Source organism: Medicago sativa, chromosome 7 (assembly GCF_051527215.1).
Source record: "Medicago sativa cultivar Bolivia chromosome 7, Bolivia_mono, whole genome shotgun sequence".
NCBI classification, from domain to species: Eukaryota; Viridiplantae; Streptophyta; class Magnoliopsida; order Fabales; family Fabaceae; genus Medicago; species Medicago sativa.
Window position 1 is genome coordinate 60,072,041 of NC_140755.1, and position 14,967 is coordinate 60,087,007.

The 14,967-nt window shown below is 37.4% G+C and overlaps 2 protein-coding genes and 1 non-coding gene across 3 annotated transcripts; 2 read left to right on the forward strand and 1 right to left on the reverse strand.

The window, feature by feature from the left end:
• Positions 1-340: 340 nt before the first annotated feature.
• Positions 341-1,597, forward strand: LOC146907287 (vesicle-associated membrane protein 722-like). Its single transcript, XM_085723561.1, has 3 exons — positions 341-971; positions 1,064-1,126; positions 1,445-1,597. The coding sequence occupies exons 1-3, from the start codon at positions 819-821 to the stop codon at positions 1,571-1,573; spliced, it is 345 nt and encodes a 114-aa protein (XP_085579687.1). The 5' UTR covers positions 341-818; the 3' UTR covers positions 1,574-1,597.
• A 7,624-nt stretch (positions 1,598-9,221) lies between these two features.
• On the forward strand, positions 9,222-9,328 carry LOC146907288 (small nucleolar RNA R71). Its single transcript, XR_015020948.1, has one exon. It is a non-coding gene; the product is annotated as a small nucleolar RNA R71 (small nucleolar RNA).
• Positions 9,329-11,299: 1,971 nt separating this feature from the next.
• LOC146907289 (F-box/kelch-repeat protein At3g23880-like) lies at positions 11,300-14,146 on the reverse strand. Its single transcript, XM_085730691.1, has 2 exons — positions 12,857-14,146; positions 11,300-11,618 (listed from the first exon to the last, which is right to left on the reverse strand). The coding sequence occupies exon 1, from the start codon at positions 14,041-14,043 to the stop codon at positions 12,859-12,861; it is 1,185 nt and encodes a 394-aa protein (XP_085586817.1). The 5' UTR covers positions 14,044-14,146; the 3' UTR covers positions 11,300-11,618; positions 12,857-12,858.
• Positions 14,147-14,967: the final 821 nt, after the last annotated feature.

Here is a 14,967-nt window from a genome sequence, read left to right on the forward strand (position 1 = left end):
TAATCCTAAACAAACCAAGCTTAAACCCTAATTAGATGTAACCCTAATTTCTAATCTAGATTCACCGTCTTAACATTGATTAACAATTATCAAACTGTGGAAGCGAAAGCGGAGGGTTTGATAATCGTTAATCCATCATCCCAAACATCAATTCATAAAGCGAGATCGGAGTTTTGATGTTGGAACAAGTGAATCTAGACAATAATTGCAAAACAGTGAAATAGTCTTTGCAATTATTGAGACAAGAGTAGTTTCAATCCTCTATGCATCTTCTAGTAATCAAGTCAGCGAAATAGGCTTGGTTGCTAGAAGTAAACTCTCACCGGACTTTCATCTGAAAGGTGAGGGGCTAAGGGAAACCGGTCTTTAGAAATTAGTGTGTAAACCATGAAATTAGATGTTTAAGTCTTGTCTAGTGAAGGGTTTGTTATTATGACAAACCAATAATCCTAAGGCTCTTTATTAATATTGTTATTTACCTTCAGCAATCAAACTCCTTTTTACTAAACTTTCTCTCCTCTAATCATTCTTTAAAAAGTTAATTAAGTTGAACAACTCCCTAGCGGAACGATACTCTTACTTACTACTATTACTTCGATAGGCCGTGCACTTGCGGTTTGGCCCTATCACTTCACATGAAGATAGAGCAGTGACTGGTTGCTTCTTAGTGCACCATGAGATTGCAGCACCATTGAACTTGAATAGGTAGCCAGAAGTGCTCTTCCTATCCAATCTATCACCACACCAATCTGAAAATGTGTATAGTAATTATGTGTGTATAGAAAATGTGTCAAAAAAATTGAATTGCATTAATTAACATGAAGTTTTTTATTGTATATGCATGGTTTAGACCGAAATTGAAGGAGCATATGCAATATTGTGTGGAACATCCAGAAGAGGATAGCAAACTTGCGAAAGTAAAAGCTCAGGTTTCTCAAGTTCAAGATGTTATGTTGGAAAATATTGATCAGGTATATATATGTCTAAATTTGATCCTCTGGAGCCGACTTTGAAGCACAGATCATTAGATTAAGAGAGAAAATTTTATTTGTTTTGTCTGCAGGTCCTTAATCGTCAAGTGAAGATTGATGTTTTGATGGACAAAACTGACAACCTTCGTGATCAGGTCCTTTTATTTGTTAATACATAAACTTTGATGCCATTTTCAACAAATATCAAATATCTAGTCATAGCTAGGGATGAAATTTTCACAAAATCACAAGACCATCGCAGAAAACATTGTTCTGTGTTTATTTATGGCTGTTCTAGTTCATGAATTACTATATATTTATATTTTTACACACACATAAACAGGGGTCTAGTATAATCTAGTAACCATAATAAATAACTAAATACATTGTCAAATTTTCTTAACAGATATAAACTCATAATTTTAAATAAATTACACAATCGTAACAGATATGGTTTAAATATGGTTTTGCAGGCACAAGGTTTCAGGGAGAAGGTAGGGCAATTAAGGAGAAAGATGTGGTTTCAGAACATGAAGATAAAACTAATAGTTCTTGCTATCATAATTTTCATCATTCTCATAATTGTTCTTCTTGTTACATAATTCAAATAGTACAGTTATTTGACTAATGTATTGATAGTTGGGGCTAAGGCTGCTTCTTAAACACCTTTCGCTCTCTGTCGTGCAAGCCCTAATTCTGCCTTAGCCAAAACAGTTAAGTTCCTTGTAATAAATGTTTTACAAATCACTAAAAGAAGTTCTGGTACATCTACATCATCAATTACTGAATATCATTATCAATTAGAAATTGTCTTTTGATATTTATGATGTATCCTCTTAAACAAAAATCAAGCACTTTTAACCATGTTCATTCAGTGCAAGCTCATTGGATTAATGATATCAATTTAATTAAAATTAAAACTGTCCAAACAAATTAGGAAGGTGAATCCCTTTTATAAAATTCTTGCTAAACTAGACATCCTTCCTAGATTGATACATCCCCATGCTCATTATCAAAATGACTATTGAGAGATATTTTTATATCGAAAGAAGTATTCTTCAATAAGTAAAGGTTTTCTTATCCTGAATCTGTTTCAAGCTCCAGCCCAATTGCTGAATACTCAATTCCTTCTTCCACTTCCTCAAGTCCTTATATGTCTGTTAAGCCCCCTTGCTGTTCATCCTCAATACAGTCATCCTATGCAGACTCGTGCCAAGTCTGACGACAAAGGCCTTCGCTGACCGTAAATGGTTGTATGACATGCATTGCAAGCAGAATAGGGTGTTTAGTGAAAAACAACATATGGACCCTTGTCCCTTTTCCCTCTAATAGGCAAGCACTTGGAGTGTAAGTGAAAGTGAATAAAACCCAGATGGCACTATAAATAAATACAAGGTCAAATTAGTAGCCAAAAGATTTCACCACTAACATAGCTTTTGCTACACTGAGACAGTCTCTCTAATAGTCAAACCTGCAAGGACAGTTGACTCTCGCAGTCTGTAATCGTTGGGCTATACATACAGGAAAAAAAAAAAAACGAGCGCACAATTATAATAACGAATTGAGAGAAGTGATGGACATACAGAGAAAAATGTCACTACTGATAGACGTTTGGCAAGTGCACCAAATACTATCGAAGTAGTAAAAATATCGATCCCACGAGGACTGTTTTTAATCTCAATAATTCAACTACGTTGTATTTTAGGATGTATAAAGGTTATTTTGATTTGCCACTAGGCAGTAGATTGGTTTGATTGCATAAAAAATAATTGCTAAAAATAAATTGGTTTTCAAGAATAAGAGAGAGATGAGTTTAGGTCTTTCGAATCATCTATGTTCCCCTAATTGTTATGTTGCACCTATTCGTATGAATGATCTTCTAATCCCACGATAGTTAACAAAATAGTCCTAATCAATCCCTTGAGTTAGGACCCTCTCCTTAAACTACAGCCCCTAATCCCTTAGGTGGTCTAATAATCTTTGAAGGTTTAAAGCACGTTAACCTAACATCACTAATAAACGATTATCCATTCCTAGACTAACCATGTTTATTAGAACAATTCAATAGGTCTAAGTAGAAAGCTATGGTCAGTAGTCATTCATTCTCACAAAATCATATTTATATTTGATCAGGATATAAAAAGCATTAAGAACAATTGAATTGAATAAAGACTAGAATATCATTCACAATAAATAGAGTTTCACAACATAATATCTCAATTAGGGTTACAACGAATCATCTCAGACCTAACCTCTAATGGATTTAGCTACTCATAATAATGTTTACAAATAACATAATCATTAGAGGTAATAAAACATACACAAAGTGGTTGGAAGATGAAGAAATCGTCCTCCTGGTCCTCCTTGTAGTTGTAAAATCGCACTTGGCTCTCTAGAATTCGTCACTCCTGTTTTTGGAATAGACTTCAGCATAAATAGGCACAGAATATCGCCCAAATCGTGTCACGTTTTAAGTGAATCGTGACACGTTTTTACCTTCTGGAGCAAGAAACTGAATTAGGGTTTCACCAAATCGTGTCACGTTTTACCAATCGTGACACGTTTTCCTAATGTCGAAACAAGGCTTCTTGTGCTTCCCAAATCGTGTCACGTTTGTACCAAATCGTGACACGTTTTATTTCTTTGCGTTTCCTTCAGTTTTTCTGCTCTTTTTGCTGCATAAGTCTTCTGTGAACTCCTTTTTGTGATGAAAATACATATAAAATTACGTAATGACAAGGTGTCATCACAACCCCAAACTTAAACCATTCCTTGTCCTCAAGGAATTTACTTGCAAAGCTGACAATCGACAGTGAAATAACAATTACCTATTCAAGCAGTAGTACCCAAAAGTTCAACACCTTACTAGCTAATGATGAGCTAGTTTGACTTGTATGCATCCACCACTTCACAACTCCACGCAAATATTTGAAATAGGGTTCTACCAGTCGACATGCAGATCTACATATTACCATACGCTTGAAAAGTTTCTAAACATCAATCAAAGTCAATATCATTACACACTTTTGAGGTCTTTAGGGTTATAACGGGGCTTAGGTGAAAGGTGGGACATATTTGGATAAGTAGGCTACACAAAATTAGAGTTAGGCATTCCTACGGAAGTTAAAGAACAAATTCAATCCTACGATCATTCACCTTGTGGAATAACAATCAATGCAAAGGTACTAGAGAATATTTATAACTTTTAGGGACAATCGAGTTTGAAGTTACTCACATGTTTCAAAGTTTGGTCCCTTTTTCATCATTCATTTCATCTTTTTTTTTTTCATACATCAATTTTTTGAATGTATTTTTGCCTTTTGCATGACAATTCTTTTTCTTTTTGTTCTCTTATTCTCTAGTACCCCCACCCCAAACTTAATTGGTTGCAAATTCCAATAGCAACCCCAAACTTAATTTTAAGCAACATTCTACAATGCCTAACTCAGAAAACAATAAGGGACAAGTCCTAAAAGTCTCTAAGTTTGTAATGTAGTTTGTCACCGAACAAAAAGTTCTAATCCTACCGGCTCAAAGGGGCTAAGAAAAGGATAAAGTTTAACAATTATAGTCAGGGTAGGCTTCAAAAGGCTCACAGGACCAAGCACTTTTGCCTCAGTGTGTAATTAACAAAGACCAATCAATAATAGAGAAACAATGCAAGTTCTAGAAATGTAGTTGCATGGAAAACTAAGCTAAATATAAGTAAATTGAAAAACAAAATATGGCAATGAACCTTATGGCTGAGATTTCTGGGAGTATGTGACTACCTAGCAACGCCGTACACTTCGCCTTTGAAAACCAAGTCACTCCTCCTTTTGAACTTTTGGAATACCACTTGAACAACTATTTGTTATCAAACTGTAAAAAGTCAACTAAACAAACAAATTCATCAATAATAAACAAGTGCAGGAATAATTACATAAACGGGGGGAATAAAACCGAGTTAAACTTAATTAAAAGCAATAAAAATTGTTTGAACATAAAATTAAAGTTACATAACCAAAGTGCTGAAACAAAAAACAGAAAAATAAAAATAGGTGGGCCATCAGTAGCCCACTCAATCCTGCATCTGGTCCTCCGGAATCCAAGTGTTGGGGTCCTCCTCTGCATAGGTATCCTCCCCAAAGTGCTGCCTAGACTGAGCTCCACCAGCAGCAAAGTCAGCTCGGATCTCCTGCTCTCTATCCTGAGCTCGACCTCTGGTGACATCAAAGTAGTGGTCCATAGCCTCCTCGGACCCATCAAAGCGCTCGAAAGACCCAGTCATCTTCCTCCTGTTGAGGCAGACCGCCTCAGTGAACTCCTGACCAAACCTCGGACGGTTCCAATACTCCTGATCTGACACCTCATTCATCCAGTTGGCATGGCCGAACATGTAGTCCAGCATCATAGGATGAATAGGTGCATAGGCACCCTGCTGGCTGCTCCCCTCTCCAGCAAAAGTCTGACTCTGAGGTGGTGGCGGTGGCTGTTGTGGTGGTGGCGGCTGTGGCTGTCCTGCTGCTGCTGCCTCGGCACCCATGATAGTCTGCATGCGGTCATGATAATCCTTGACAAAGCCATCCATGTAAGTGTCGGTGATGGGCTTCATCATTGCTGCACTCAAATCATTAGCAAACAAATCGCACTCCTCCTCCTCACAAAGCCAATTGATAAGGCTCAAATGAGGGAGTGCCTTCTTGGTACCTGAAGCAAACATATAGATATTGTCGGCAATTAACTCACCAACATTGATGGGTGTACCATCAAGAATAGCAGACAGCGTCAACAAGCGGGGCAGCGGAATCTCTGAAGTACAAGAGGTGCCCTCAATAGTTTGCACCACAAAAGATGCCCACGCCTTTGCATGGGGCTTGAAGTCAGCCCTCAACAGCATATGTGACCCTCCATGCCACTTAGCACCTTCAACACAAATCTGCATTAGCAACTCCTCCCACCTTTCATCATCCCAATTCTTGCACTCCTCCATCCTCCTCTTCACATCACAAATCTCCGGTGGCACAATCTCCAGCAACTGATTAATCCTTTCCGGGCTATAGTCTATCTCCTTCCCCCTCACATAGGACACATACTTCCTCCCCATATACCTAGCATTAGAATAGAATTCTATCCCAATGGTTTTGTTGGCCTGCTCGAAAATCATACTAACAAGGGACTCCCACCCTCTCTCAGTGATCACTTGATGGAACTCAGGGTTGGAGATGAGTTTGGTGAAATCAAAACCTCTCTCCGGGATCACCCTATAGCCTCGGATGTCCTTGAAACGGTCACGGGCAGCAGTATTATAAAACCGGTGGTTGATGGACGGTGGGGGTGCGGTGTTAGGGCTAGGTTTGACAGGTTGTTTGCGTTTGGGGGCTATTTTGGCCTTTTTGGCTGGTTGGGATGTGGCTTGGGACTTGCCTTTGTTGCGGGTCTCAACCATGGTTAGGGTTCTGGGAAAATTTTGGCAGAGTTTGGCTACTTTTGGAAGTGAATGGAATGAAAATCGTGTTGGATATATTTATAGGCTGGGAAAATCGTGCCACGTTTTGCCAAAAACGTGTCACGATTTTTGTTTTGTAACGGTTAAATTTTTGAAACTGCTACAATCGTGTCACGTTTGGGCTAAACGTGTCACGATTTTTCATTTTTGAAAATTTTCTTGCCCAGAAATCGTGTCACGTTTTGGCCAACGTGTCACGATTTCCAATTGTCGAATTGCACCAATTTGAGACTTAGAAAAATTTTTAGGTGCCAAAATTCGTGTCACGATTTCAGCATCGTGACACGTTTTCTGGAAATGTCGAATGGCACCCTTTTTTTACTTAGAAAAATTTCTGAGAGGAGCTTCAGAGGGGGCAAATCGTGTCACGTTTGGCCCAAAACGTGTCACGATTTGCACAGTATTGGAAAACAACAAATTCTCTTCCTCTGTTCGTTTCAGCAAAAAATCTTTTTGTATTTTTGAATATTTGAAAGCAATAAAAAGGAAATAAGAAATACTACCTGAAATCTAAATGTGGGTTGCCTCCCACCAAGCGCTTCTTTACCGTCACTAGCTTGACTGATGACCATCCCTAAGGATTAGTTGATGTGGCTCCCTCTTCATTGTTTTGGAGTCCTCCTTCACGGTACCGTTTCAGCTTTTGTTCCTTACCCTTGAAAGTTCCTTGTGCACCAGACTTCTTGATGTCTATAGCTTCATCAACAGGCTTGTTTCTTGCCATCCCTTCGTCACAGTACCTCCTAATTCTTTCCAAAGTATCAGAGAGAGTTGAATGCATACACCATCGAAAAGCAGCCGGCCCATTACGCATCCCATAGGGAATCCTTCTATAAGCCAATTTACCACCTGGACCAGTGGTAGTAGTCTTTATTTCATTTTTACCAGTTGTCAATCCCCCATACTTGTTGTCACGGATGTCTCCTGATGATTGTTGGTGCATCTGTTCTTTGCTTACTTCCAGTTGCTTAACACCCTCTATCTTTCCAAGATCTTCAATCACTTCTTGTCTATCTATAGATTCCACACTTTCCACCTCCGTAGATTGAATAGATTGAGATTCAAGTGTTTTATCTTCGACAGTTTCTTCCACAACATCAATCCGGTAACACTTGGGATTCTCATCTTGGTGTTTCATTGCCTCAAAGATATTGAAGACTACCTGCTCCTTATGGAATCTCAACATTAGCTCTCCACGTTCAACATCAATCAAAGCACGACCAGTTGCAAGGAAAGGTCTTCCTAGAATGAGTGGCATGTCTTCATCTTCAGCCATATCTAGGACCACAAAATCTGCTGGGAACACCAAGTCATTAACCTTGACTAGCACATCTTCAAGTATACCGAAAGGGTAAGAGATTGACCGATCAGCTAAAGTAATGGTCATTCTTGTTGGTTTTGGTTCCCCACACTTAAGCTTCTTCATCATTGAAAGAGGCATCAGATTTATACTTGCTCCCAAGTCACATAAAGCTCTTCCAATGTCTACCGGTCCAATTGAACAAGGGATAGTAAAAGCACCAGGATCCTTCAGCTTAGGTGGCAGCTTCTTTTGAAGAATAGCACTACAATTCTCAGAAAGTGCTATGTTCTCATCATCCTTAGGCTTCCTTCTTTTGGTTAACAAGTCTTTCATGAACTTAGCATATAACGGCATTTGATCAAGGGCTTCACCGAAAGGAATGTTCACCTGTAGTTGCGAGAAAAGTTGCATGAACTTCTTGAATTGCCCTTCATCCTTTTCTTTCTTCTTTGAAAGGTGAGGGTATGGAAGCTTCACATATGATGGAATAACCTGTGGTTTGTCTCCATCTTTCAAAATTTGACTCTTCGACTTCCTCAAGATTGAATCTTCATCTATCAATTTCTCACTTTTATCTCCCTCTATTTTTTTCTTCTTTTCATTTTCAACTACATCCTCATCATTTTTTTCAACTACATCGTTCTCCTCCACCTCAACTACTTCATCAACCTTCTTTGGAGCTTTTGGAACTAAAGGAGTCAAAACCTTTTTGCTCCTCAATTCAATAGCATTACAAGACTCATTCTTAGGGTTATCTTTAGTGTTACCTGAGAATCCTCCTTTACTTTGTTCAGCCAATTGCTTAGCTAATTGCCCCAGTTGAGTTTCAAGCATCTTCCTAGAAGCTTCATTGTTCTTTCTTTCAGCTTCTTGACTCTTCTTCATCTCTTCCAAGTTGCCTTGAGTCATCTTCATGAAATTCATCATAGTTTCCTCAAGAGCTGATGGCTTCCTTTGTTGTTGTTGAGGAGGAGTGAGCATCTGAGAGTTCAAAGCATTGTTATTTGAGTAGCTTAGATTTGGATGCTTGTTAATGCCTGAATTGTAGTATTGATTCTGCCTTTGATAACCTCCCATGAAGTTAGCTTCTTCATTTGATCCTTCTGGAACACATTCACCATTGGGATGTTCTTCACCACATAAGTCGCACTTGATCGCAGCTACTTGTTGTTGCTTATGAGCCAAAGTGAAGCCTTGAAACTCCTTAGTTAGAGCTTCGATTTGTTTGTTCATCGCTGCTTGGTTAGCAAGGATAGCAGTTTGTTCACTCACCCCAAACACTCCTCTTTCCTTCTTCTTAGCTTCAGCACGATACTCATTTCCAGCCATGTTTTCTATCAAAGCTTGGACTTCATGATCAGTTTTGCTCTTGAGACTACCTCCCGCGGAAGCATCTAAGAACATTCTTGTGTTTGGTGTCACCCCCTCAGTAAAGATTTGGAGGTATTGTTTCTCGGTGAACTCATGATTAGGGCATCTCTTAAGAAGCAAATTGAATCGCTCCCAAGCATCATACAATGATTCACCTTCTCCTTGCTTGAAGTTAGAGATCTCCATCTTCTTGTCCCAATACTTAGACATCGGGAAATATTTCTCCAAGAACTTCAGCTCTAACTCTTCCCATGTTTGGACAGTCCCGTTTGGAATTGTTAGCAACCAATCTTTTGCTCTTCCCGTCAAAGTGAAAGGGAACAGCCTTAGTTTCTTCTGTGCTTCAGTCACGGTGGCTGGTTGCACACAAAACTCGCAGGTTTCAGCAAAGCGGCTCAAGTGTTCATGCGGACTCATAGCTTCAGTCCCATCGAATTGCTTGTCCCTCAAACCGTTGAGGACAGTTGTCTTGATGTCGAAAGCTACGGGGTTAGCTGGTTGAAAAGTGTGGGTCAGTTGACCGCGATGAGTGGCTAAACCGTAGTCTCCAAGCTTAGGTCTTGGTGGTACAACTCCTTCCCCTTCCATAGTTGCAGATTTAGGAGAAGAGATTGTTTCAGATTCACTTGAGAATTGCTCCGGTACTTGTTCTCGAACACCCGGTGGAACGGATTGAGCTAACCTTTGCGATCGGACAGCTTTCCGAAGTGCTCTAGCAGTCCTTTCAATTTCCGGATCGTACTCTAAGTCGTCAGAGCTCTGTTTACCTCGCATAAACAGCAAAATACCTTAGTAGCACTGCACAACGCAAAGTAATCAAGTGAATATGAAAACAGAAAAATAAAAAATAAAAATTAAAAACAGAAAATTAAATTGCAAATACCCTAAACTATAACGTAATTGCCTTGTTGAAATAATTCAACAGTCCCCGGCAACGGCGCCAAAAACTTGATAGACGTTTGGCAAGTGCACCAAATACTATCGAAGTAGTAAAAATATCGATCCCACGAGGACTGTTTTTAATCTCAATAATTCAACTACGTTGTATTTTAGGATGTATAAAGGTTATTTTGATTTGCCACTAGGCAGTAGATTGGTTTGATTGCATAAAAAATAATTGCTAAAAATAAATTGGTTTTCAAGAATAAGAGAGAGATGAGTTTAGGTCTTTCGAATCATCTATGTTCCCCTAATTGTTATGTTGCACCTATTCGTATGAATGATCTTCTAATCCCACGATAGTTAACAAAATAGTCCTAATCAATCCCTTGAGTTAGGACCCTCTCCTTAAACTACAGCCCCTAATCCCTTAGGTGGTCTAATAATCTTTGAAGGTTTAAAGCACGTTAACCTAACATCACTAATAAACGATTATCCATTCCTAGACTAACCATGTTTATTAGAACAATTCAATAGGTCTAAGTAGAAAGCTATGGTCAGTAGTCATTCATTCTCACAAAATCATATTTATATTTGATCAGGATATAAAAAGCATTAAGAACAATTGAATTGAATAAAGACTAGAATATCATTCACAATAAATAGAGTTTCACAACATAATATCTCAATTAGGGTTACAACGAATCATCTCAGACCTAACCTCTAATGGATTTAGCTACTCATAATAATGTTTACAAATAACATAATCATTAGAGGTAATAAAACATACACAAAGTGGTTGGAAGATGAAGAAATCGTCCTCCTGGTCCTCCTTGTAGTTGTAAAATCGCACTTGGCTCTCTAGAATTCGTCACTCCTGTTTTTGGAATAGACTTCAGCATAAATAGGCACAGAATATCGCCCAAATCGTGTCACGTTTTAAGTGAATCGTGACACGTTTTTACCTTCTGGAGCAAGAAACTGAATTAGGGTTTCACCAAATCGTGTCACGTTTTACCAATCGTGACACGTTTTCCTAATGTCGAAACAAGGCTTCTTGTGCTTCCCAAATCGTGTCACGTTTGTACCAAATCGTGACACGTTTTATTTCTTTGCGTTTCCTTCAGTTTTTCTGCTCTTTTTGCTGCATAAGTCTTCTGTGAACTCCTTTTTGTGATGAAAATACATATAAAATTACGTAATGACAAGGTGTCATCAACTACCAAGTGTGATAATTACAATAAATTGGTATTTAGAGTCATACTAAATTTATTAGAGGTGTTCAAATTTATAATAAACAGCATGGAACATGCTATAACCGGTCAGATGATAAAATAACTGTTGCATCATAGTCAAATGGTCCCACAAATAGTGCATTCAAATTACTCAAAGAGTTGAAGATTTTTACTTGCCCCGTTAGACAAGATTAATCAGCTGCTACAAATGTTTCCAAAGAAGCCTTAAATAGACATCAAGAAGGCCATTAGTTGCTTAAATAAAACAAGCCTCTGAAGAGAATGTAGCTCCAAAAAAAATCTCTTTAATCCTACCATCATGTCATGTACCATCAATAACGTTGAATTTACTCAGAGTTGAAGTTGTGGATCTACAATTTGAAAAAGACTCGTGTTAGAAAAGAGAGCGAAACAACAAAACACATAAAAAGAACATATGCACAATCATGGTAATAGGATCAGCCGATTGATTCAGCATATCTATGACAGTTTGATGTAAAGGAAATAATCACACAATCAAAACAAAGTTGAAATCAAGTACATGAATTAATATAAAAAAAATAGGGCAGCCTGGTGGACCAACGATCCTGCGTATATACACAGCCTTATCCTGTTTTTTACACAAGAGGTTGTTTCCAGGACTTGAACTCACAGCCATGTATTTATTAAGAGACCACAACAATTTGGTGTCCCTTTGTTGAGTGTCAAATTTGCTTGAAACTAGATCATGATCAAGCATTTGCTATAATCAAAAGCTTTTTCTGAAGAAGATGAATACATGCAGAAGCCCCCTAAATTGCAAGGTAAATAGAGTTCTAAGTGGCCTAAAACAAGGCCAAAGAACCTGGTACGAAAGGATACAATCTGCCGTTACTAAATTATGCTTAATCTAAAATCCTACCCAACACTTAATCTGAATTTCAGAAGCAAGATCATAATCTCATTGATCTTAGCCTCATAAAACTAGACCTTAACCAGAATGTTCTCACAACATGAAATGAATTACTCTAACTTCAAGCAATCATGCCAAATTTTCATTCTCTTAAGCTTCAAATTTGAGTATTATAGTATTCAGACCGATCACATTATGATGAATAAGTGAAGGTGGTCTATAAGGTTTAAGGCATCAACAGTCTTCACTAAGACAAAAAGATTGACCGTCTTAGAACACCAAGCTGTTCAAATCAATTACTATTATATACTTTTAACATACTATCAAACACATTTAGAATTAGTTTTCACAAGATAAGGGATTCAAGTCCTTAATACCATGTTAACTCATTCATACACACTAAGTTAGTTATCAAAATCTACATTAGTACCATCGTCAGTAAGATAAATGACACAAGGGATTAATAAAAGTTAAAATCAAGTATATAATTTAAGGCAAGCAGACCAAGAACAATATTCAAAACATATTGATTAGCAATATCACCATATCTTTAAAATATACATAGATAACTGAGTTCTCACTATGGTAATAGGATAAGTCAGTTCATTCAGCATAACTATCACAAAGTTTTGAAGTAAAGGAAATAATCACAAAATTGAAAGAGGGTACAATAATTAATATAAATTGAAGAGAGTATAACGCCAAAGAAGAACTTACATTCAAGTAGTTGAAACCAAGCTTTCGACATAACCTTTGATTGAGAACCAGCATATCGCTTTGTTAATTCTAATTTTCTTTCCTTTGTTAGTTATTCGGTTATAGACAATCTCTCCGTCTTTAATATTGCTTTTGAGTACCAATGTATTACCATTCTTAGAAATATACAATGGTGTTAATTTGGAAAACGAGGTACCAACCAAGTCATAATTCATTGGAAAATTGCGGTGGCTAAATTTGAGGAATTGAGTCCAAGACTTTTCACCTTCAAATTCAGTCAGTTGCCATATAACCAAGTCGGTTCCATTGAAATTGTCATAAAAACAAAGTGAGTCCATCAACACACAAATATTTCCCCATATAATGACATGCTCAGAACTTGTAGGGGGAAGTATTTGTGTGTATGTCTCTGTAGCTAGATCAAGCGAAATAATTACAATTTTCCGAACAAGATTATCATTTGAATAGGCCAACCAATTAACAGTGCAATTCAAATGTACACCATCTTCAACGTCATTAATTTGAACAGGAAATGTTTGAATAGTTCTCCAAACATTATCACTCAAATTTAAGACTCTCACCTTGGTGATTCTCTCCTCGGTGTTTTTTCTTGGAGCAAAACCACGACATACAGCCACCACCTTATAAATTTCAGCTGAATCATCATAACCAAACCCAAACTTAGTATTGCTCCATTTATACCTGTAACCATTGCACCCTAATTTATGAGATATTGTTCTCGTTGCGGGGTTCCATAAACGAAACCACACTTTCTTATACCCAGTAATTTCATGGTAAGAATAACCATGCAAACATATCAATCCATTGCAGGAACCAATAACTTGGAAAAAATCTTCCTCAATATTCAATCGATCCTTTGAAACAACCCTTATCATACGATTTTCAAGTAAATGACTCGCAGGGAAGTGTACTAAACTGTAATCACCATTCTTTGTAGAGACTACCGACGATAAATTAGGGTTTCTTGCAGATCGATTAAGGTGCATTTTGATGAAATTTGGATCCGAGATTAGAGTTTTCCAAGACTTACTCACGCATTTCATCTGCATCAGATGTTTGACTGTAAGGCGGGATAGGATGTCGGCGGTAAGTTCTTCGGGAAGACTTGGTGGCAGAGATGGATCGGATTGACAGCGGCGACGCTGTGACTTCCGCCGTGTATTCATCAAAGCGGCGCTGATAGGAAAGTGTTGCGAGTTGTTGAACTGATGTGAACGTCACAGTTGTTGAAAATTGATTTACTTGATAGTGGTGTTAACTTTTAGGCAAAATGATTTTTGTCGTCTATTAAAAAGGGAAAATGCTGAGGCGTACGTTTAAGACAAAATGCTTGACGGTGCATGCATTAACCATATAAAATCATTGTAGGTATAAAATTGTACTCCCTTCAGTCACTATTATAAGTAAAAAATTACTTTTTAGATTCATTGAATGGGTAATGTATGTGACCATTAGGCAAAATGATTTTGCCGTCTTTTACCGTAAGAAAAGGGAAATCTTCTGAGGTGTACTTCGCCGCTGGTTTAAAAGGGAGGAACAAAAATTTGAACCGTGTCTAGTATATATTTACTTTCAACAACGAATTTGCATGTTTTGACTTTTGATTGAAAAATTAAAATAAATATTCCCTCCATTTCAAAATACATGTCGCATTCAATCACTTCACACATACCAATGTATAATTTTGATGGTAGATATCTTTAGTTATCTAAAGTACAATATTTATAAAAATTTAACATTTTGTAAATATTTATCGAAACAAATCAAACCGCGTCTTACATGCTAAAATTTGTATTTATATGTTAGTTAGAAAGTATGGTCAAAGTAAGTCATGTGAATAGTGCACATTGCAAAAATGCAACATGTATTTTAAAAAGGAAGGAGTATAGAGGTGTTTGGAAAACTGCAAAACTTTTTTAAATCCTGGAATTTTTATAGGGGTTTCCGAAAAAAAGAAAAAAAAAACAAAATTCAATTTCTATGTTATGGTTTCCGTTGTTTTTTATTTTTTAGTTTTTGACGCTTTAAAAATATACAATTAATATGTATATCGTTGGAATATTATCATTTTTTGTAGGAGACCTTATTTC

Excerpts from the sequence above, each read along its gene's own strand:
- LOC146907287 (XM_085723561.1), top strand. The coding sequence starts at position 819 with ATGAAGTTTTTTATTGTATATGCATGGTTTAGACCGAAATTGAAGGAG. Across the intron at positions 972-1,063 it reads TGTTGGAAAATATTGATCAG|GTCCTTAATCGTCAAGTGAA; the intron begins GTATATATATGT and ends TTTTGTCTGCAG. Across the intron at positions 1,127-1,444 it reads CTGACAACCTTCGTGATCAG|GCACAAGGTTTCAGGGAGAA; the intron begins GTCCTTTTATTT and ends ATGGTTTTGCAG.
- LOC146907289 (XM_085730691.1), bottom strand. The coding sequence starts at position 14,043 with ATGAATACACGGCGGAAGTCACAGCGTCGCCGCTGTCAATCCGATCCA.